At 41.6% G+C, this 23,858-nt stretch overlaps 1 protein-coding gene across 1 annotated transcript in view; it reads left to right on the forward strand.

The window, feature by feature from the left end:
- The first annotated feature begins 1,000 nt into the window (after positions 1 to 1,000).
- Mep1a (meprin A subunit alpha) overlaps positions 1,001 to 23,858 on the forward strand; it is a 29,514-nt gene continuing 6,656 nt past the window's right edge. Inside the window, 10 exon segments of the mRNA NM_013143.1 lie at positions 1,001 to 1,098; positions 1,187 to 1,211; positions 1,309 to 1,365; positions 4,457 to 4,497; positions 5,461 to 5,536; positions 9,197 to 9,314; positions 13,470 to 13,645; positions 17,800 to 18,021; positions 18,728 to 18,877; positions 21,592 to 21,807. Of these exon segments, the coding sequence (NP_037275.1) occupies positions 1,033 to 1,098; positions 1,187 to 1,211; positions 1,309 to 1,365; positions 4,457 to 4,497; positions 5,461 to 5,536; positions 9,197 to 9,314; positions 13,470 to 13,645; positions 17,800 to 18,021; positions 18,728 to 18,877; positions 21,592 to 21,807 (1,147 nt within the window). The 5' untranslated portion in view covers positions 1,001 to 1,032.

Consider the following 23,858-nt stretch of genomic DNA (forward strand, 5'->3'; position numbering starts at 1 on the left):
AAATCTCTACCTTTATCTTGAGCACTGATTCTCAACCCGTTTTTCAAGTCTCCTTTAGGTACCCTGAATGACCCTGTCTTAGGGGTTGCATATCAGATATCCTGTATATCAGATTTTTATATTATGATCTATAACCATAGCAAAATTGTGCTTATGACGGAGCAATGAAGGAGCTTCATGGTTGGGAGTAACCACAAGACAAAGAACTGTATTAGAAGGTCTCAGCATTAGTAAAGTTGACAGCCATTGTTCTAGAGTTTATATTTTCTGAAAACATGTTTTAACATTATTAAAGGGAGCAAAGTTTCCCTATAGCACTTTTGATCCCTCCTGTGTAACAAAGCTCCACATAGACACGAATTTCTTTTGACATTCTATTCCATTCCAATCCCTGATGTCTTTCTTTTGGCCATGAGATATTTCCTAATTACCATAACTTTAAGAAGATTCTTCGTTATTTATTCTTGGAAATTTATGCCTTGTGTGTAAAATTTAAAAACAGTCTGTAAAGGTCCACTGAAAACCTTGGTAGGATCTTACTGAAATGGCATTGAACGTATCGACTAATATCATAGCAGTCATGAACATCTTATTTTTGTGTGTGAAAGGATGTGGAAGAATAAAGAAAACACAGGCAGAGGGGAAGGATGTGAGCCATGCATCGATGCCCTTCCATAACTGTAATTGTAACAATTCATAAAATTTTAGTTCATCTTTGATCGGCAAAGTACAATATTATTACCCCTTAATGACTCTCCGTATTCCTGTCCTGAGTGGCATGGTGTATAACTTGTTATCATATATCCATTCTACTATGAATTTTTCAAACTTTCTCCCAGTCTCTGGGTCATGAGCTTTTAGAGCAGGTTTCTTTGTACACGCCCATGAAAATGTCATTCATTCTTGTAGTGTTCATCTCCTAAGCAGTACAGTACTCACGGGAGGGTCAAAGTTTCTACCGTGACAGAGAGAGCAAGGTCCAATAGGTTTTTATGGCATGGAGGTTCTGCCAAACGCAGTTCACTTGCAACAATGCTGTGGACACTACCTGTGTGTCTTCTCTCACTGAGTTTTTCTGCCCACATTGCAGCTGTGTCCGTAAGTAGTTGCTACCTACTGCCCATAGGTATTTAAGAGCATTTGTTGTAGCCTGTTATCAACTTTGTGCACACTTGTTTCCTTCCAGATTCAGCATCTTTCGACTGGACATGGTAAGAGGCATTTCCTAGGCAGTTTCTGTGAGTTGTCTTCAACAAGACTCAAGTTTTCTTCAACAACAGTTTTTCCTCGTTACTTTTCTTTTGACAGACCACGATGATGTAGACGTTGGTGAACAACAGAAGGACATTTCAGAAATCAACTCAGGTGAGTTCAGTGTCTGAAATAGTGAGGCTTCAAAATCAGGTGCTTATTATTTAAATCAACTGATTGATTTACCAACGAGACCCAGTCTCTCTGCGTAGTTCTGAATGGCTTGGAAATTGCTAAAGGAAAGCCAGGGTGGATTTAAGCTGGCATTCACCCTTCTGCTTGTACCTCAAGATTTCCAGGACTACGGATGGGCAGCTCCCTGCCTAACTTGACAGGATTTAAAGTGCCCTGATAGGATTCCCTTCTGAAGAGATAAGTCTATTGGTGATTACTGGCATTAGAAGTTTCTAGAAAATGATGATGCTGAAAGAAAGAGGCTTACATTAGATTGTGTGTAGATGCAAGTAAGTGTGTGGAGGCCAGCAATCAGTTTCAGTTATGTATCTTCAGGATCTGTCCACCTTATTTTTGAGACAGGATCTCTCTTTGGCCAGTGTCTCGTCAAGCAAGTGACACTGACTGGTCAGTGAGACCCAGGGATCTACATGCTTCTGCCTCTTTGTCCTTGGGATCAAAGGACTTCTGGGTTTTTATTTGGGTTCTGAGGCCCAACTTTTTTTTTCTTTTTTTAAAAAATGGATTTATTCTTATTTCATTTCAAATGTTATCCCCCTTCCCAGTTTCCTGTCCATAAACCTGCTATCCCATCTCCCCTCCCCCTACTTCTATGAGGGTGTTCCCCCACCCACCCACCCACCCCTGCCTACCTCCCACCCTGACATTCCCCTACACTGGGGCATCAAGCCTTGGCAGGACCAAGGGCTTCTCCTCCTGTTGGTGCCCAACAAGAAGCCCAACAATTTTTTACCAACTGAATCACCACCCCAGGCCAGAGGTTAGCTTTTTCTAAGAGAGCTAACGAGTCCTCACTGGATCTGAGATCATGTGACAAGTTTTTTGTTCATTGAAAAATTCATAGTTTCTGGTTTGAAGTAAAGGGGAAAAGTGGGTAATTATTCTACTCACTAAATAAACTATAAAGAACAAAAAGGTAATTTTATTTAGTAGGAGAAATCTCAAGCCTGCGCAGGCCCATCATATGTCCTGGTAGCTAGTTAATGAGTTATAAAGGAATGGATAAATGTGTTGCTGTTTGGATAGCTTGTTCAGAAACATATTTATTGAGGAACCCACATTGTCACCCAATACCAAGAGCACAGACCTTTTGCTGCCTGTCTTGTCTCTGTGTTCTACTTCTGGGATTTCAGAAAAGCCTTTGCATAGTGACATCTTTGGATGGGAGTGGTGTCAGTGGAGGGACACTTGGTCACAACCACCTTAGAGTTTGCAAAGACATCCATATCTAGTGTCACCTGCATCTTGTAATGGAGGAAATGCTAGTTTCCTTATGCAGGAAGACACAGGAAACCTCCTGTGGTTAGAGACTCACTCAGGATTGCAGGCTGCAGCAGTGAAGCCCCTCCAGGTCTTTAGAGCTAAATCACGGCAGCTGAGTGCTGTTTGAAGATGGCAGAACTGAAAAGGGTGTGGTGGCTAACACCTGTAACCCCAGCACTGGGGAAGTAGAGAGAGGCAGGCAACTCTGAGTTCAAGGCCATCCTTGGCTACGTAGTTCACAATCAACCTGAACTACATGAGATCATGTTTAAAAAGAAACAGACTAGATGGAATGCTGGTACTCTAGTTACTTATGGGGAAGAGTGTGATATAGTGGGATCAGTGTTAACATTTAGCGATTATTCGATCATTCATCATTTCTTTGGATGATGACGATGATGATGATGATGATGATGGTGGTGGTGGTGGTGGTAGTGGTGGGGATTTTGTTGTTATTGCTGCTGCTGCCCCTGTTGTTTTGAGACAGGTTTTCTCTGTATCCTTGGCTGGTCTGAAACTTGCTTTGTAGACCAGGTTGAGCTCGAGCTCAGAGATCTGCCTTCCTCTACCTCCAGAGTGCTGGGATCAAAGGTGGATGCCACCATGCCTGAATGATGATTAGGTATTTCTATTTGGAGCACGTTCTAAAACAACGTTATAGATAGTATTGTTTTTGAAGTATCATGGATACTCATGTAGTTAAAGAAACAACAGGGTAATCATTAATCAAGGCCAAGACTTGAACCTAGGCAGGCCTATTTTGTGCATTTTTTATTAGGATAAAGTTAAAAATTAAGAATTAATTTAATGCTATTTTGAAAGGTAAATGTAGCTCTTCCAATGGTTGGGAAGTTTTCCCGTGATTTTTCCCTATAAGAATTTTAGTTTTAGAAGTCCTTTGAGGTCACAGAAAAGGAAGTCAAGCTGTGTGTGTGGGTCCATTCTGTGAGGTTGACATCTGAAAAGCAAGGTCTCAGAGATGCACATAGCCTTGAACGGATCTGCACATAGTCTCCAGGTGTTTGTCATTGAAAGGGTATTTTTCCTGGCTTACATTAGGAGGCTGCCTTCTTCCTCTTGGGAGGAAGTCCACTCAGTGTTTTTACCTAAGTGAAAGGGAGGGGCCATGAAAGGGCTGGGCTGGGACACCAGCTGTAAAGCTCACTTGAACAATGACTTCCTCGATCATGACCTCTCTGGGCTCCATTTCGTTTTGCTTTAAAGAAGGAAAGCATTAGAGTTCATGAACAGCACAATCCCTTCTAATTCATCTTAATTGTAAGGTTATTTGAAAAATATCATTATTCTCTATGTATAGATGTTTTGACTACGTGCATGTCCATGCACCACATGCATGTCTGGTACCCGTAAAGATCAGAAAAGGGCATTTGTTCCCCTGGAATGCTGTTACAGATGGTTTTGAGCTGCCATGGAGGTGCTGGGAACTGAAATCAGGTTGACTATAAGAATAACCAGTGTTCTTAACCACTGAGCCATCTCTCAAGGCCAGTTCTAAGGTTCTTGAAGAAGGATTTTTATTCCAAAATTGAAAAGAGAGGGCATATCAATATGCAATACTTACTGGCTATTCATATCTTCTTAGGTAGAGGGAAAGATTTGCGATTTTAAAAAGAGATAGATGACTACATGGAATGAAAGGCATATAATGGCAAAGGTTAATTGTACCATAAACTGTCTTTTGTTAATGTTGATTGCAAATATCCTTTTGTTTTTAAATCTACCCCAGCTGCAGGCCTGAACCTTTTTCAAGGGGACATCCTTCTGCCCGTGAGTGCTGACAGTGACATATATTCTGTGCCTTGGGAATTGTGGTCCCTCTGGAGGCTCAACCTGGGCTCAGGGGATGGTTCCATGTTGAACACTATGGAGGGGAAGCAAAGATTTTTGTATAATCTACATCTTATAAGAACATCTCTGTAGTTGTTAGTAATAAAAAAAAAACAACCAAAAGCACAAAAATGTATACGATTATCAAATAGCTTATTTGTCCAATTTTTCCCAGTAGGCAAAGAATAGAAAGGGAGTATTCTGGTGTGTTTTCAGGTGCTGTCCCAGAGTTAACAGTTAGCTGGCCCCTTCGTTTTACTCGTATCAATGCCTCTGAATCCCCAAAGTTTATTTCTAAGGAGCTCCCATTGTTTTTATATTGAGAAGATAAATTCTCTAAATTAGTTGGGTTCCTTTGGTATGAGTTATGAAGGTGACCTTGGGCTCTGGGCTTCTTGGTTGTCTTTGTTTTTAGTTCTTCAGGTCAGTTTTTGTTGTTATTGTTGTTTTGTTTGTTTGTTTGTTTTCATTTTGATATTATTACCTAATCTACAAAGTAGCTGGTTCCCTTAAGGCATCTTTCACAGGCGCTTAGTTTTGGTTGGTTCTCCTCCTCATCCCTTGTCTATTCTCATCAACTCAATCCCCATCCATGCGGAAACCTTTCCAATCCCTGTATTCCCGGTTCCACTTAAACCCCTGGGGTTCTCTCACCCCACCCACCCTAATCCCTTTAGGCCTCCTTTTGTATTGTCTGTCATGAATCCCTTCCCAGTTCCCTGACCCCTGTTCATCCCTACTTCCCCTTAAGTGTCAAATATAGATGTTGAGAACTAGAAACCAGGACCTACCTGTACTTGTGATCATTCATACAATGCGATTTTATCCAGCTGTAAATAGAAATGGAACTGTTGAGGGGAAATAGATGGAATTGGACAATATGTTTGCTTTTGTCTTTCACAGAGAACCAGAAATGCCCTGAGAGATCCGTCAAGTAGATGGAAGCTCCCCATTCCATACATTCTGGCTGACAATCTGGGTAACGGGGATTGTTCTTGACTAGACATGGGTAAACTCTTCTCTCCTGCTTCTCTTGGCCATTGGATTCAGAACAATGTATAAAGAGCCCTGAAGATTGTTTTTGTCTCATGGGAAGGAAGTTGTGACATTTTTTTCTTTATCTAGTCTGCGAGAGTGTCACAGAACAAGTCAAGGTTTGGGCAGATGACTCAGTCATGAATGTGTGTGCTTCTCAAGCATAAAGATTCAAGTTCAATCCCCAATACACACGTAAAAAAGTCTGTCAGGCTGACTCATGTTTGTAATCCCAGTGTTTGGAAGGTAAAGAGACACATGGGTCCTTGGGGGCCTGAACTAGCCAGCCCAGCCCACTTGGTGAACTCCAAGACAGTGGGAGACCCTGCCTTAAGAGAAAGTGAATTACACTTGAGTAGCAGCTTCCCAAATTGACTTCTGATCCCCCCACTCACACTTGCACATGTGTACCCACCTCAACACAAGTATGCACACACCCATGCACGCACACATGCCCGCATGCACTCATGCATGCGCTGACGAAGTTCGAAGTTACTGCACAGTTAGAAGTTGCCAAAAATGTTAGCAAAATCAGGAACAAGACAAAGAACAAATTTGTGAGGGAAAATTTGCTATCATAATGGTAAAATTTTATATTTCAGCATTACAAAGATTGAGCTGAGTATAGGATAAGAATGCAATTTGGAGCATAGCAACATCTTTTTTTTTTTTTTTTTTTTTGTTACCAGAGGAACATAGAAAAGCATAGATTACCCATGTTCAGGTTCTGTTTTCTCAACATTAATATCTTTGACTTTTCCCTTTCTCTTAAGAATAATAGCTACATGCATTGCATTTTAGTACCTAATAGAAATATTAACTGGTGGAAAGTAAATGACTAGAAGATGTCACAAAGAGGTGCTTGGTTGATCCTCAAGTAACCAACTAATGACTACTCAATGACTCCCTGTTTGCAAAACCTATTCTTGATGGGATGCTAGAGACGTTGAGAGGGAAAGCCAGGACAAGGCTACACCATCTTGCTGGATATCCGGGCTCTCCTTTCTCCTAACATATGTAGAGAGTGCTTTGTTTTTCTCGAGTCACCATTTATCTGTCTTGTTTCTAAAACTTTTTCCTGTAGCAGTAGTTTATTAATCTGCTCCGATCTTCCCAGCAGCACCTGCACAATGCCCAAATGCTCTGGATTGTCGAATGACACACACACACACACACACACACACACACACACACACACACACACACACACACATTTTAAAATGCTTTAAACAGGGCAATGACTGAGTCACTCCCAAACTTCCACGTTCCTAACGCCTCCCCTCCAATACTCCTGAGTTATTACTTACTAAAATCTGTATTCCATCTTTGCTACTCCAGACCCAAATGGGGAAGTGGGGGCATGGGGCCACTCTTCCCCTGCTTTTACATGATTGTATGCTCTCTCTTCTACAGCTTTCAATCCTGATCTCATTCCTTTCCTGGCGATGGTAGTCCCATCCCTTACCCAGGAATGCGAAAGCCCCGCCTTGGTCTCCCTGCTCAGCCATTGGCCACCAGTAATTTCATTTACCATTTAGAACCAGCGAAGGGCGGGGACCCTCAGCATCTCACCTGCGGGATTCTCGTGTAGTTTGGGAATCCATGATGCAAGCCTTAAACCAAATCCGCAGCATTTTCCATCCATTAAACAGACAAAACCCCACCATGTTCTCAGCTGGTTATTGGGAAGTGAAGTTGTATCCCCACGTGTTTGGCCAGCACGCTTTTTAAATTTACAGAGTGCCTGTACTCCCTGGAGCTTGATTCAAGGAACCCCCGTGGAAGGAGAGGGTTTTGTTGTTATTATTGTTGTTGTTGTTGTTTGTTTGTTTGTTTGTTTTCATTTACTGTTTTTCTTCCTGGTTCATTCATGTGCACTGCCCCCTCATGTGCCAAGTATTGTCCCTCTACCGGATGTTTCTGGAGCTTTATCTCAGTGAACCAGACACGGTGTTTTGCGCCATGCACAAGCCTCCTCTGTGTACTGAAAGCCGAGCTTAGTTGGTTCTTGCTGAGTTATATGTGCTTCCTAGCCTTCATGAAGTTCTGGACCCTCCTTAGAAGCCCATGAGGCAGCATGGTGGGGAATACCTATAACCCCAATAGCACTTGGTAGATGGAAATCTGAAGTTCAAGGTCAAGAAAATTTCATTGAATTTAACTGTTATTCAAGCTTCTCAGATCTGCAAGATAATGTTGAACCAACCAAACATAGGAAATCTTAGCTCATTGTTTTCTCAAATATCCCTCTCACCTCTTCCTTGCTTTGGGAACTAATTGCAAATGGTATTTTCCCACTAGTTATTGAGGCTCTTTTCTTTTTTTTTTTTTTTCTAATATTGTCTCTGTGATGTTTACTGTCTGCAGTTTTCTCTTCAAATCATTCAGTGAATTTTGAATATAATCCTGTATTCATCTACTTTGCTCTTTTGTCATGACCAAATACCTAACAAATTAACTGAAGTGGCAGGGAGCTGTATGTTTGGAAGCTCTGCCACACAGGGGAAGGCATGGTGGCAGCCGTGTGAGGTCACCGATCACATCGCACACACAGTCAGGAAGCAGAGAGAAATGAATGGTGCTCAGCTCAGCTCACTTCGTCTGTTTTATTTCCCAGAATCCCAGCCTGTGGGGTGGTACCATGTTCAGAGTGGGTCTTTCCCCTTGAGTTAAATTACTTGAAATACCTTCATAAACCCATCCCAAGCCTTGCTTTCATGGTGATTCTACCAAATTAATGATGAGGAATGACTGCTACAAATCTCGACTGAATTTTCATTTGATTCTTTCATGTAAATTGTATATCTCTGCTGAGAGTCTTTCCTCTTTTTCTTTAAATCCTTGAACAAATATACAATCGTACTTTAAACTGTTAACTCTGTTAACATTTGGATCATCCTGTGCTCTGCGGATCATGTTTCCTGTTTTGTCACATACTGATGATTTTTGGCTCTGTATTGGAGTGCTGTGGATATTACCCTCCAGAGAGGCTCTATACTGCTGTGTTCCTCAGAATGCTGTTAATTTTTGGATTCCTGGGCCAACTATTTGGCTGGCATTTTGGAGGCTTGGGTTTGGTTTTGGTCTTATATTAAAGCAAATCCCAGAATGCTGGGACATAGTCTTGACTCCTAGGCCTCTTGGGTCTCTCTGGGGTTTTAGTGGAATGCCCAAGGATTTTCCCAGCCCTTCCAGTTTCATAGGGCTTAAACTCCTTGTCTTAGTTTGTTTCTCTGTTGCTTTAAAAGGCAAAATGGAGGCTGAGAGCTCTTATTTCCTCTTACAACCCTGAGGCCACAGTTCACCTCTGAGCATGACCTGGAGGCAGGAAGTACGGCAGAGACCATGGAAGAGCTCTGCTCGCTGGCTTGCTCCCATGGCTCACTCAGTTTGCTTTTTTTATACATCTGAATTATGAAACCAGCACTGTGTATGTGGCTAACTTCAAACCTAGTAACCAACGAATTGAGCTACCCCCAGCCCAGGAATAAAATAAAACCAACATGGAACCTTTGCGTGTTTTGTATCAGTGATACAGTCTTCTGTATGCTGTAAGCTATGTCTGTTATCCAAAATCTGAATAATGCCTGTCAACGTTTTCCAGATCTGAACGCCAAAGGAGCCATCCTCAATGCCTTTGAGATGTTCCGCCTCAAGTCTTGTGTGGACTTCAAGCCCTATGAGGGGGAGAGCTCGTACATCATCTTCCAGCAGTTTTCTGGGTTAGTATGAAATATTACAAAGCATGAAAAGCACATATCCTTAAGTTTCTAAAATGTCACTCGTCTATTTTGAAAGCTAAACAATACAATAAGAAAAAAAAGATAAAATCAAATCTTTCTTAGCTTTTGAGCTATCTTTGCAGCCTTGACCTTTTTATTTATTTTAATTTTTATTTATGTATCTATGTTATTTTTGGATAAGTAGCATTTGAATCAGCATCCAGAGATACAGGATGCTAACAAGTTAGGAAAATAGGCAGGTAAGACAATGTGACTGTTGCCAAGTGATCTCCAATCCCTGGCAACACTGCACTGAAAACTGCCATCAAAGCCCTTCCTACTGGTCCACATTTCACAGTATAAAGCCAAGAGGAGAGCCTCTGTGGGAAATCCTAGTTTGTTAACATGAGAAGGAAACTGAATTTAGGAGAAGGAAAACAATGATTTTAGGAAAAAGAGGGTGAAGGATATTCTGTGATAAACTTCGGGAGTCTTTTAAGATTCCCTAATCCCTTCCCAGTAACTGAGGGAAGTTTGGGGTCCTTGCCGAAGACTCATCAGAAGGAAGCTAGGCAGTAGATCAGTGACACTTAATGCCATGAGCAAGTTCCTAATATGAGCAATTTAAAGGAGGAAAGATTTATTCTGGCTTACACTATGGGAAGGAATATAGTTTAATGTAAGCGAATTATTTATTCTAGCTAGCCTGTATAAAAGACACCAAGTCCTGATATTTTATTTACAATCTGTAAGTCTAGATTGGGCATGTCGTAAGCTATTGTAGCTTATATCCCAGACCTGTGTACCTTGTTACTTGCTGTTTGAGTTTCACTACAGTTATTTCTGCTCCATCAGTCTGTGCTCAAGAGCCCTCGTCTCCTGGCCATGTGCATATGATCCATCTAGCCTCATTATGGCCTCCTCCTCTAATTCTCCTTGTGGTCCCTACCTCCCCCACCCAGCCCAGTAACTGAAGCTCCGCCTACCTCTATTTTCCCCAATAACTGGCTGTAGCCACTTTTATTTAACCAATACCTTTAAATTTGGAAGTGAGGTTTACTCAACAAAGACTGATGTACCATAGGAATCCACTTGCCTGGTCTCGGGGCAACCAGATCTTGGGGACCAGCATTTAGCATTGTATACACAACACCAGACCAACCCCCAGCAGTTCATAGTGGTGAAAAAGGCAGGTAAGGTGGCTGGGACATTGCTTTCTTAGTGGAGGGAGAAATGTCCAAGTCCACTTCTGAGTTTGAAAACCTATCCAAACCCACCAATTCCTGAGCTTAAAAACCCACCAAACCCTGAGCAAAAAGACCCACCAATTCCTGAGCAGGAAATCCCATCAATCCCTGGGCTTGGCTTGAAATCTCACCAATATCCACTCTGCACCCAAGAAACCCTGTTGTTGAAAAATATAAAAAATAAAAGGCTGTCTTTTACCCCTACTAGGTCCGTCACCACAGTGTCCCAAGATATCTGGTAGACATCTTAATCTCAGTCAGCGAAGCGTCTCACTCACTCTGCTCTATCCTGTATCACACTGCTGAAGGCCTCTCTCTGTGCCTGGCAACAATCTCTCTACACCTCCAGTTCCCAACGCAGGTTTCCATGCCAGAAGCACACATCCCAACTCTGTGGCAGCCCAGACTATCTGCCGCACACCCTCTTACACTTAAATCTGCACACACAACACAGTAACCTCTGATCCGATTGATAAGATATAATTGCCCACCTAAACATACACATCCATCCCTTAAGAACATTAATAACAACCTGTAAAGGCACAGCGTGGAGTCTTAACATCAGCCTCCATGTTGTCCTGTGATTACTCTGCTGTCACCTTCTGTCTGCCCTTTCCGTCCCAGTCTCCTCCCCTTCCCTCAGACTTTTCTCCCACCCATCCTTCCTTCTCGTCCAGTGAGAGGCCTCATTCTACCTTGTACCTGCCTCACCTGTGACATCATCCCACAAAACACTATATAAACCTGTCTCCCACTCAATTCCCTGCTTCTTCTTGCTCAAGTAGAAGCAGCCGCCATCTTTCATGTTTCCCAGTAAACCTCTCATGTGAGGTTTATTGTGTCACATGATTTAGTGGTATTCCCTGTCTCCTGACTGCCAGGATGCCTTTCTCCTCAGAGTTGTAATGCTTGCACTGGTGAAACCTCCCCACTCAGAGCTGCAACACCTCCATTGGGAAAGCCTATCCCCTTAGAGCTGTAAAACAGCCAGGAAGTAAAAAGTAGACAGGAAGCTAGGCTCTAAACTCTCAATGTGAATGAAGCACTTCTACAGTAAGGCTCTATCTCCTAAAGTTTCATAGCATCCAAAACAGCTAGGGACAAGCACGGAGGACCTAAGTGGTACATTTCATGATCAACCACCAACAGAAAGCAGGAATTTAGGAATTTAGGAATCTACCAGAAGTTCCCTAGGCCACTAGTCTCTTAGGGAACTTTTGGGCTTGCCTAGGATTCTTCAGTATGAGGTGGGCAGTCTTCCCCACATAGTCAAAATATATCTAAAGATGTGAACTCCTGCGTTCATTAACTCATTGTATCATGGGTACTCTTCATAATCATAAACTTCACCTCTCCTCATAGGGTATTTGGAAATCCCCTAAAGGTAGCATTTAAATCAGCCACAGCCATCCTGAAAAGACAGTATTTTATTTATTTATTTATTTTAATTTTTTATTAGATATATTTCTTTACTTATATTTCAAATGTTATTTCCCTTCCCGGTTTCCTGTCGATAAGCCCCCATCCCCTCCCCCTTTCCCTCCCTCATATGGGTATTCCCCATATATCCTCCTTACTGCCCCCCCCCTGTATTCCCCCGAACTGGGGTCCCAACCTTGGCAGGACCAAGGACTTCCCCTTCCACTGGAGCCCCAACAAGGGGCTATTCTCTGCTACATATGCAGTTGGAGCCCTGGGTCAGTCCATGTATAGTCTTTCGGTAGTGGTTTAGTCCCTGGAAGCTCTGGTTGATTGGCACTGTTGTTCTTATGGGGTTGTAAGCAACTATTCAATACCTCCTCTAATTCCCCCCAAAGGGGGGGGTCCTGTTATCAGTTCAGTGGTTTGTTGCTAGCATTGACCTCTGTATTGGACATGCTCTGGATGTGTCTCTCAGGAGAGATCTATATCTGGTCCCTTTCAGCATGCATTTTTAGTTTCACCAATCTTATCTAGTTTTGGTGGCTGTATATATATATGGGCCACACGTGGGGCAGGCTCTGAATGGCCGTTCCTTGAGTCCCCTTTTAAGAAGGAGTGGGAGCATCTGCATTTTGGTCATCCTTCTCCTTCTTCCTTTTGTGGTCGAAAAGACAGTATTTTAATCTGAAAGCAATAGTGTTGTTCTTCAACGTGCCCTATGAGTTTATAAAGGAGAAGGAGAATACCAATTTTCTCTCCTTGATGCCTTGTTATATATGATCAGTTTGCCTGCAGGGAAGGGTGGCTCTTAAGGTGGAGTACCACTCTAAACTGACCTAAGGGAACACAGAGGTTGCTTGCTGAGAACATCCCATAATTAACTCTTTTCTCATCATCGAGCCGTGAATATATGGAAATGCTTTTCTTTCTGGTTTTAAAGTCTCCTTTCAAACTTTTTGTTTTGAATTGATCCAAGCAACTGTGCACTGTGAACTGCTTTCTACATGCAGACGTAGGATAATGAACCCATCCTTAGGTACAAAGTTGTGACTGGTGGAGAGGGATAAGTTTTGATGTTGTGATGCATAGTGAACTAACTAGAACTAACAATACTGTTTTGGAAATTCCAAACAGACAGAAGGGAGAGCTTTGAGTGAGTCTGAGCCCCAGTCAGTATCTGGACATTCTAGAGTCTGGCTAGCTAGGCTGCTCCGGGAGCCTGTCTCTGCCTTCCAAGTTACAGGGTTACAGGTGGCTGTCCTCTACCGCTGGCTTTTAAATTGGCACTGGGGATTTGAACTCTGGTCCTCATTCTTGCATAGCAAGTGTTCCCCTAAGTAATCTCCCAGCCTCCAATTAAAACAAAAACAAACCCAACTTTTTTCCTCTTGTCCTGAAATCTTATAAGTTTTAGCCATTTAAAATATATGCACTATACATAAACTATGACTCTATGAAAACCTCTTCCTCTCCTCCCTTTTCAAAGGTGCTGGTCTATGGTCGGTGATCAACACGTGGGACAGAATATTTCCATTGGTGAGGGCTGCGACTATAAGGCCATCATTGAACATGAGATCCTGCATGCTCTGGGATTCTTCCATGAGCAGTCAAGGACTGACCGGGATGATTATGTGAACATCTGGTGGAATGAAATTATGACAGGTGCGTATGAAGCAGGCGTAGTGGGAGGGACCGCTACTTTACGCTCTTACGGTCTCTATGGTTTTCTGAGAACATCTGTGTCAGGCCTAGGCTGAGTGTGGAACAGGGGAGTCTCTGATGCTGACAGGGTCACCACTGTCCCTGAATGGGAGGATGGGTGACTCACCGTGACTTGTAAGTCAGAAGTGTATGCTTTGTATCAGTATTTTGTTAAAGCTCCATCTAAAAGTCTTTTTCTTGTTGTGATGAGTAAAGGGAATTGGATTTCAGAGGACATTAAGGCTGTTTCAGAAGGCTACGGTTACGATGATGGCTACCAGACACACTCCATGGGGTTTTGTGCAATTGTGTGTGTACATGTGTGTTATATGCATGTGTATTTGTATGTGTGGGCATATACATTTTGTGTGTGTGTGTGTGTGTGTGTGTGTTGGGAAGTTTTTATGTCAACTTGATATGAGAATTACACATATACATTATATATTATATTTATAGATATTATTTACATATGTTTTACTACTATATGTAATATAATATAATATGCACACACACACATATATATATGGCTACAATTTATAAGATTTCCAGGACAAAAAGAAGAAAGTTATGGGTTTTTTCTTTCTAATTGGAGACTGGGAGATTTTTCAGTGGAACACTGGCTATGAGGATCAGAGTTCAAATCCCCAGTGTCAATTTAGGATCACTTGGGAACAAATAACTCTAATGGAGAAAATGCTGGGATGGAATTGGCCTGTAGACAAGTCTGTGGTGCATTTTCTCGATGGTGATGATTGATAGGGAGGATCCAGCCTCTCATGAGTAGTATCACATCTGGGCAGGTAGTCCTGGTGTGTATAAGAAACCAGGCTGAGAAGCCTTGGAGAGTGATCCAGTTAGCACCCTTCCTCCACAGCTTCTGCTTCTGTTCCTGTTTCCAGGCTCTTTCCCAACTTCACGTAGTGATAGATGGTTTTGGTCATAATCATTCATCACATCAGTATGTTTATGTTTATGTGTGTATGAATGTGTGAGTGAATGTGTGCGTATGTTATATGTATATGTGTATGCACATGTGTATGTGTTTATATATATGCACAGGTGTATATGTGCATTAATGTATATGTGTATATATGTGTGTATGTACATGTATGTATATATGTATATAAGGTGTATACCTGTGTGTATGCACATGAGTATATATGTGTGTGTATATATGTATGTGTATGTGTGTGTGCCTGTATGTATGCATATGTGTATATGCATGTATGTACATGTGTGTATATGTATAAAAGTGTGTGGGCCTATATGTATGCATATGTGTATACGTGTGTATGTATTTGTGTGTATATGTATAAAAGTGTGTGTGCCTGTGTGTATGCACATGTGTATCTATGGATACATGTTTTGAGTGTGGGAATTAGTTCAGGATGTGGAAAAGTGTTCTTTCAAGTCATAAGGAAATAATAAAACTTCACTCTTAGCATACATGCTGCCTTGAGTACATGATTTTCCTGCACAAGAATTTTATTTTATTTCTATTCTAGTTTCATGAATAGGTCCATTCGTGGCCATGTTTACGTAGGCATCTGACTTTTATGTGCTTGTGAGAACTGTTCCACCTTTAAAATTAAATCTGAATCCTGTAAAACTCCTGTCAGCACAGCTCACTTGGTAGTCAGTGGTCCTTACAGGAGGGCGGAGAGAGCTCCCTAACATAACGTACTTCCCCATATGGATTCTCAACCTGTGTCCCTCCCACCCTATAGTATTCCAATAATATCATGAATGTGGAATGTTAGAAAAATAACAGGAAACATGTAATTTGTAAAAGCTTTATTTGTCACTGGCATCACACACACACACACACACACACACACACACACACACACACGTGCACACACATTTACCACATAAGCACTGGAATCGTGAGGTAGTCTTAGGTGGGGGTTCCCTGAAGTCAGTTTGGGAATCTATGTCCTCAGAGATGCTATTTCAGATAAGACTCAATGTGTTTGTCTCTCAGAGTTGATTGTGCCATAACTGGGTATGTAAAGAAAGGACGGATGGACTCACAGACAAAAGTACTACATCACCTGACTGTGGCCCTTAGAGCTCTCTTAGACTCTTCCTGTATTTGCCTACAGGTCTGAGTTTCTTACCTTCCAACACATGTAGCTGGCTTTGCTGAAGATTTCATTAGCAAAAACAATCCTATTTCTAAGACTTGAGGAAAGTGATATTTCGTGACTTTTAAAGACGGTTTTAAGGCAAATGATATCTGTTTATCAGTGAGCCCACACTGGCTCGCACAGTCTGCATATTTGCTCAGTGCTGAGTGAGGCAGGGCTGCTTAGCATATATCTACCTCTTTATTTTCATCGCATCCAATTCTGTATATCTAGATTGCCTGCAATCACTGAATTACTGTTCTCCAAGCAGCCAGAAGCCTGATGAGATACACAAGGGCAGTGTGACTCCCAGAGTCATCTGTGTATTTTATTGTATGTCACCTCCAGCCCTGAGTGTATTGCCACGTCAATATATTGACACACTGTGGTGCAGTTTCTGTCTCCATTCTGTGGATGAGGACTGTGTTTCTTCTTTTCCACTAAGGAACAGATTTAACTTCTGAGGTGGAGCAGAGGTTGACGAGCTGTGTAGTTCCATGAGATGTGAAGCTGCTTTTAGAATGAAAACAACCACAACCACAACCACAACCACTGCTTTACGCCTTGGATATGTAGAATTCTTCTCTTTTTTTTTATTATTATTAACTTGAGTATTTCTTATATACATTTCAAGTGTTATTCCCTTTCCCGTTTCCGGACAAACACCCCCCTCCCCCTCCCCTTCCTTATGGGTGTTCCCCTCCCAACCCTCCCCCCATTGCCGCCCTCCCCCCATAGTCTAGTTCACTGGGGGTTCAGTCTTAGCAGGACCCAGGGCTTCCCCTTCCACTGGTGCTCTTACTAGGATATTCATTGCTACCTATGGGGTCAGAGTCCAGGGTCAGTCCATGTATAGTCTTTAGGTAATGGCTTAGTCCCTGGAAGCTCTGGTTGCTTGACATTGTTGTACTTTTGGGGTCTCGAGCACCTTCAAGCTCTTCCAGTTCTTTCTCTGATTCCTTCAACGGGGGACCTATTCTCAGTTCAGTGGTTTGCTGCTGGCATTCGCCTCTGTACAAGAAGGCAATTAAACACCTCTCAACTCTTCCTATCTGGGTAGCTGAAACAGTAAGTTATTGGTGACTGCTCAATTTCAGGACATCAATTGGGCTTTGTACCTCCACACTTCATGTCACAACTTGTCTTATCTCCTTCCAACTAATGTTTACCACAACACATTTTCTTTAACAAGAAAATAGTTTTTTCTTCGTATCTTGTTTTTACTTACATGCTCTTCTTAGATCAGGGAGCATGCGCTTTGATCAAGACAAGTCTTTCTTGCCAGCTGATTACCTTTCCTATTGACCCTTGAAGTTCATTTTCCCAACACATAAACAGCTGGCCAGGTAGAAAGTTGGATGGACTAGGGATGGGTGTACTTGGTCATTAGGAGAGGCATCGTAACATAATCCTGAATATTTTCCTTAATTCAAAAACTTCTTCTCTTTCTGTTTGTAATTCTTGCTTTAGGTGTGCTATTTTACTTTATTTTTTTTTTTTGGTTCTTTTTTTTCGGAGCTGGGGACCGAACCCAGGGCCTTGCGCTTCCTAGGTAAGCGCTCTACCACTGAGCTAAATCCCCAGCCCCTATTTTACTTTATTTTTAAAAGCCACACACATATACACATTCTCTCATACAATTATATGAAATATTCATAATGCATAATAATATATAAGTATGTGTATTAATAGAACATGGATTCTTTATGATCACTCCAACAGTCTTATACATACTATTTTACAAAACATATTATAAAATTAATGGATTAGTACCAATATCCAAAAATGTATATTCTTTATATATTCTAATCGTTAGATATATGTGTGTGTGTATATATATATATATACATATGTGTGTGTGTATATATATATATATATATAAACTGGTGATGCAATATTCCCATCTTTTGAGATATCTGAGACAAAGACGAAAGTTTGGAGAGAATAGGGTGGCTGAGCAGTACCTGAGGGTTCTCTCCCCAACAGATTATGAACATAATTTCAACACGTATGATGACAAGACCATCACAGACCTCAACACACCCTATGATTATGAGTCCTTGATGCACTATGGGCCATTTTCATTTAACAAGAATGAAACCATCCCGACCATCACTACCAAGATCCCTGAGTTCAACGCCATCATTGGACAGCGCCTGGATTTCAGTGCCACTGATTTAACGAGACTGAATCGGATGTACAACTGCAGTGAGTAACTCTGGGCCTAAGGACTGGCTAAGCCCTCAGCCTCTGCTACTTTTCTTGAATGCTCTGGGTAACAGGCAGACTAAATAACCTTAAACATGCTCTCTTTAGAAAAAGGCATCTCATAGGGTAGTTATGTTGCACGCATATATGTATATGATGCATATGTCTATGCATATGTGTTTGTGCATGTATATTGCAAGGTAACAATTGGACAAATATAAGGAGCTGTCATTGTCTATTTCCTCTGGCTTCCTTTCAAAGGGTGAGTAATCATATAAAGGTCAAGACAGGCAATGGGCTGGAAAATGTGTTGCGCCCTGCAAACCTCTTTCCTCGGGCTAATCTTAAAGTGTTCTAAAGCTTTGAGCTGGGGGTACTTTCCAAAGCATGCAGGGGCCAAGTGAATACAAAGCCCAGTGTGTTAGCTGCCTCATCCTTGATCTGGAGTCACACTGGCCTAGCTAGCAAGGACTCCTTGCAGTTTCTTTGGAGTTAATTTCTGGTTGTCTGAGTTACATGGCTCTGTGTCTGTGCTCTAAGAGCTAACCCACGACAGTAAGGGCCACATATGGGGAAAAGGTCAAGAAGATGAAAGGCTCATGACATTGTTTTGTTTGAACAGTGGTGGTTAAGTGTCTTGAGACATTAGCTGTTTGGAATAAGAGATCTTACATTTTAACCACATGACGAAAAATATCACATGTAGCCAGAACACATACCCTGCTGGACCACTGTGCGTTTGAGAAGACCAACATCTGTGGAATGATCCAGGGGACCAGAGATGATGCTGACTGGGTTCATGAGGACAGCAGTCAGCCTGGACAAGTGGATCACACCTTGGTGGGACGGTGCAAAGGTTGGTGATAGTCCAAGTCGGCACCCTGAGGTGGTGAATGGCCCGCAGTGGATTCTGCCTTTAAGTTATTGTGTTAATTATCAAACCTGAAAACCTGAACAGGGACAAAGAATATTTCTCATACCTTAATGTTTAACTCAGTAAAAACTATCCAGGCTGTGGAGAGGCAGGAGACCATTGAAATTACCCTCCACCCCTGCATGTAGGAAACCCTAATTAAACTCTCTGGGTGACACAAAATAAATTACATGAAAATAGGAAGAGACTGTGTTGGGACAGTCCACAGGAGTAGGCTTGGCGCAGTAGAGAATGTGTATTATCAAAATGCATTGTATACATGTGCAAAATTGCCTAGAAATACACTCTAAAATATTTTAAATATATATGAAAAGAAAGGTATATGTTTGCCATGATAATATTGGTATGGGCATACCTGCTTAATAACATAACTTTATAATGAAGGATAGTATTTCCAAGCAGTACCCACCAATGGAAATACCATGCTAGCCACATGTATTATGTACAGTCTACAATAGCCTCATATAGGACTAAAAGGAAGCAGGCAAAAATCACTTTGATTCAAAGGTATTAGTATTATTATGTTTAGTCAACCTGAAAATGACTATATGTGAAACTTTAATTTTTTTGTAGGAAACATCTACATTATTGCTCTTTGTAAATTGTGTTTGGTTGGGTTAATTTCTGTTTCTGTTCTGGGTTTTATTTTGTTTTTTAGGATTTCTCTGTGTAGCCCTGGCTGTCCTGGAACTTATTTTGTAGACCAGGCTGGTCTTGAAGTCAGAGTTCAGCCTGCCTCTGCCTCCCAAGTCAAAAGCATGAGCCACCACACCCAGCTTAATAGCACTTCTCAGTTTGTTCTCACCTCGTCCTTAGTGGTCCCGAGTATGTGATAATCAGTGTGTCCACAGCAAAGGAACGACTAGATTGTGTATTTGCTTTCTTTATTGAAAATGCATAAGGTCAGACAGATCTCAGTTTGAAATGCAGTTCCCCAACTGACTATTGGTGATGATAGGAAATGGTTATTGTGTGCTTTTTCTTAAGATGTCTTGGTATTTATAAGGCTCATAAAACAAAAACATACTAAATCTTTCCAGAGAGGTGGAGGAAGCCAAGGCTTACAAAGTCTCTAGCTGGAGACTATAGCTCCCCTCTTTCACTTTTCATTTTTTCATCTTTCCTTTCTCTGGGAGGATTTGAAAATTCTGTCTGCCTGCCTGCCTGCCTGCCTGCCTGCCTGCCTGCCTGCCTGCCTGCCTGTCTGTCTGTCTGTCTATTTATTTGACACAGTCTTACATGATTCAAGCTAGCTGCAAACTTGCTATGCAGAGGGCAGTGACCTTGAACATCTGGTCCTCCTGCTCCACTTCCCAAGTGCTAGCATTATGGGATGCACCACCACCACAATTTATGTGGTACTGAGGCATGAACTGGGATTTCAGTTAAGCTACATCTCTAGGGTCTTTCCGATTTTATTTTTCATCTGTTTATCATGTGCCTGCCAAGGAAAAAATCATGTCACACCTCTTTGAAAGCAAGTGGGGTTATAGGTTACAATAGACCTTTAAAGGCTAGGCTATTTATTGCTAAGTCTCTGGGCCCATGTCAGCCTGAGACTTGATTAGATATCCTTTCAGAAGAGTCAGCTAAATGCCAGGCCACCAAGAAGAATGTGAAAGGTCATTTGCTACCATTGCACCCTTCCCCGGAGCCTGACAGAAGATGAAAGTCTCTGTCACATAGAATTCAAAAGGTCATCAATCCTGAAGTCATAAGTTACCTTTGGTGCCTCTAGTTGACCCTCCCCTATGGGTTCACTACCAGGCTAATATTCAACTTCCAGAGAGACGAAGAAATCATTACAGAAGAAGAGCTTTCTAGGAGAATATTCTAGATCCTAGTAGGAGAGGACCACACCCCAGAAGAAATGTACATGTATGGGGAAAGTGCATATATATATAATATTTTTTAAAATATTAAAATATATAAAGGCATATTTTATAATAAAAATTCAGAAGAAATTTTTAATCAGTCCTTTGTATATCTCATATGAGCCATTCTGTGGATCAGTAGAAACAATTCTTTCCCATTGATAGTAGATCCAATCTGTTTGGTCAGAAACCGAAGTTTCAACCTGTATTGCTATAACCATTTGAAATCCAAATCATAAACCTGACCTGTTTCTTACCAAATAAGGAGATCAACTTTTCACTTTGTAACGAATCTCTAATTTAAACTAGGAAATCGGCAAGGAAAATAGAATTTATCTCCCATACACCAAGTCCCATCAAACTTTAATTAAATCCTGTGTGCTGTACATTTCACAAATTTTGGGAAAAGACAATCAAAGGAAATCTACAAGTTGGGATCATCTGTAATTTCAGCATGCCAGAGGGTTAAGACAGGAAGATCATGAGTTCAAAACCAGCCTGGGCTATGTAGAGAATCTTCTCTCTAAAAGTCAATAAATATAAATAAATAAAATAGGTGTGCAGAATGATGGTGTTAGCTAGATACTAATGGCCCTCACTGAGAGAAGATGTTTCTAGACATCTTTTTGGTTCCTTGTAGAAGTTCTAGCTTTGGGTGCCCGGATACAGCTAGTTTTTCCTACTTCAGTTTGTCTGGGTAGAAGGTACTCTGCGTAGGTCATGAGAAGGCAGAGATGGGACCTTGGGCTGCTCTCTCCACAGCTGCTGGCTACTTCATGTACTTCAATACCAGCTCGGGGGTGACCGGAGAGGTAGCCCTTCTGGAGTCTCGGATCCTTTACCCCAAGAGGAAGCAGCAGTGTTTGCAGTTTTTTTATAAGATGACAGGAAGCCCTGCAGACAGACTCCTCATCTGGGTGAGAAGGGACGACAACACGGGCAACGTGTGCCAGCTGGCCAAGATCCAGACTTTTCAAGGTACCTAGAGCGATCACAGAAGGACTGGCTTCTGAAACCCTGGGACCAGGGTCTTCTTCCTTCTGTCCCTCTCTCCTTTCATGCATTCTGCCCTCCTCTGGTTCTCTCCTCCTTCTCAGCTTCCTCTGTCTCCCCCAGACTCTGCTGATTTGTTTTATCAGAAGGTTTTATGCCCTGGAAAGTTAAGCATTTAGGTGAGGCTCAAAGATACTTTTGGAAGAGGTTGTTGAGGAAAGCAGGCAGATTCAGAGGAGGAGATAAGATGCCAAGCAATTAAGTAACTGCTTTTGTTTCTGTTTCAGGAAAGCAATGACATCGTTATGTGAAATACTGAAGTGCCTTAAGACCTCACACGTGGGCTCTGGTTACTCCAGTATTTAAAATAGTGATGGGACTGAAATCACTGAATGAATTCACTCCACCACCAGGGCCATTTACTTGCTCTGTTGTTCTGTGTCTCTGGGGCTCAGAAAGAAAATCCTTGGCTGCTAAGGCAGACAATTGAATGTGAAGGTCATCAAACCCAGTTTCTTAGAGCTAAATATTTCTTCTTGTTGTTGTTGTTGTTGTTGTCACTGTTGTTGTTGTTGTTGTGGCAGTGAGTCTTTCTGAACAAGGGAGACAGGCTTTGACATTTTCCCTACCCAACAAAGGATTTCTCAAAGTGAGTCCTAGAAAGTAAATACTGTTTACACTATATAAAACAGGCTGCTACTCTTGAAAGGAGGAAACTTACTGAGATGTCCTTGGAAACATATGTGTCCAGTCACCTCTACCCACTCCAACATCAGCTGTCTGAGAGGTCTTTTGCTTTGAGGGGATGGCTGGCTGTTCCAGACTGCAATTAGACAAAGCTAATTTGGCAGAAGGATGTCAGCAAGATGCCTTTTCCTTTTCCTTTAATAATTAAAAGCTTATCGTAAAGAACTTGCACATAAAAAGAGATTAGCCAGACCCGCATAGCATTTTTATTCACGCATTTATTAAAGAAACCCTTTTAAAAGTAGAGAATATTTAAAATGAAAATGTGTTGTAAATACAATGATATTGATTGATTGATTACCCGCCCCCATGAAAACGATTACTAGGATGCATGAAACCATCCCAGGTGGAATTTAGTTACTCAAATCATTTGACTTCTCATAGGGCATCTTTTTTAATAGACTTTTTAAAGATTTTATTGATTTCTTGTATTATGTGAGTATACTGTCACTGTTTTCAGACCCACCAGAAGCAGGCATCAGATCCCATGACAGATGGTTGTGAGCCACCATGTGGTTGCAGGGAATTGAACTCAGGACCTTGACAAGAACAGTCAGTGCTCTTAACCACTGAGCCATCTCTCCAGCCTCCCATAGGGCATCTTTGTAAGTTCCTTAGACATAGTGCATAAATGGATTTTGAAATCAGTCAATTCTATGGTTGTCCTGTCTGTGACACTCCTCTAAAAGTTGAGTACAACTTGGCAAAGATAGGGTACTCAACACAAGTTAGTTACCATCATCTTGGAGTAGCTTGTAACTTTTGTGAAATGGCCCATTTTAATTTGTTCTAACCCAAATTTTATGCTTACATAAAATGTGTCTATTAATGTGCTTATCAATATGCAAACTACAAGTCTATAGGATTTTTATATATAAGCTTAATTACAACACATTTACACAAAACATGAGTATGAATATTCACACACACATACACATACACAGCTTATAGCTATAGTGAGGCCAGGACCTCTAATAGATGACAATTCTGAACTACCACAGACAAAGTTTGGCTCGAACAATCGAGTTATCACTACCACATGACTGACTCAGGGAAGCCTCCCACTTAGGTAAAAACTTGGAATTTTCATTTAAGAAGTCTGTGTCCATGTGGCACAGTGTCTAGAGTCTGTCTACTACTACCCTGCCCCACATTCCAACCTCAAAACATAAAATCAGAGCAGTTACTCAGAAGCAAGAAGTGAATTTTCATCCTCTTGTTGGAATCCCCATGATGTGGAATCTGCTGAGTACTTAGTTCCCACCTGAGTTTTTGTTCCCATCTCAGAC

Source organism: Rattus norvegicus, chromosome 9, assembly GCF_036323735.1.
Source record: "Rattus norvegicus strain BN/NHsdMcwi chromosome 9, GRCr8, whole genome shotgun sequence".
Lineage (NCBI taxonomy): Eukaryota > Metazoa > Chordata > Mammalia > Rodentia > Muridae > Rattus > Rattus norvegicus.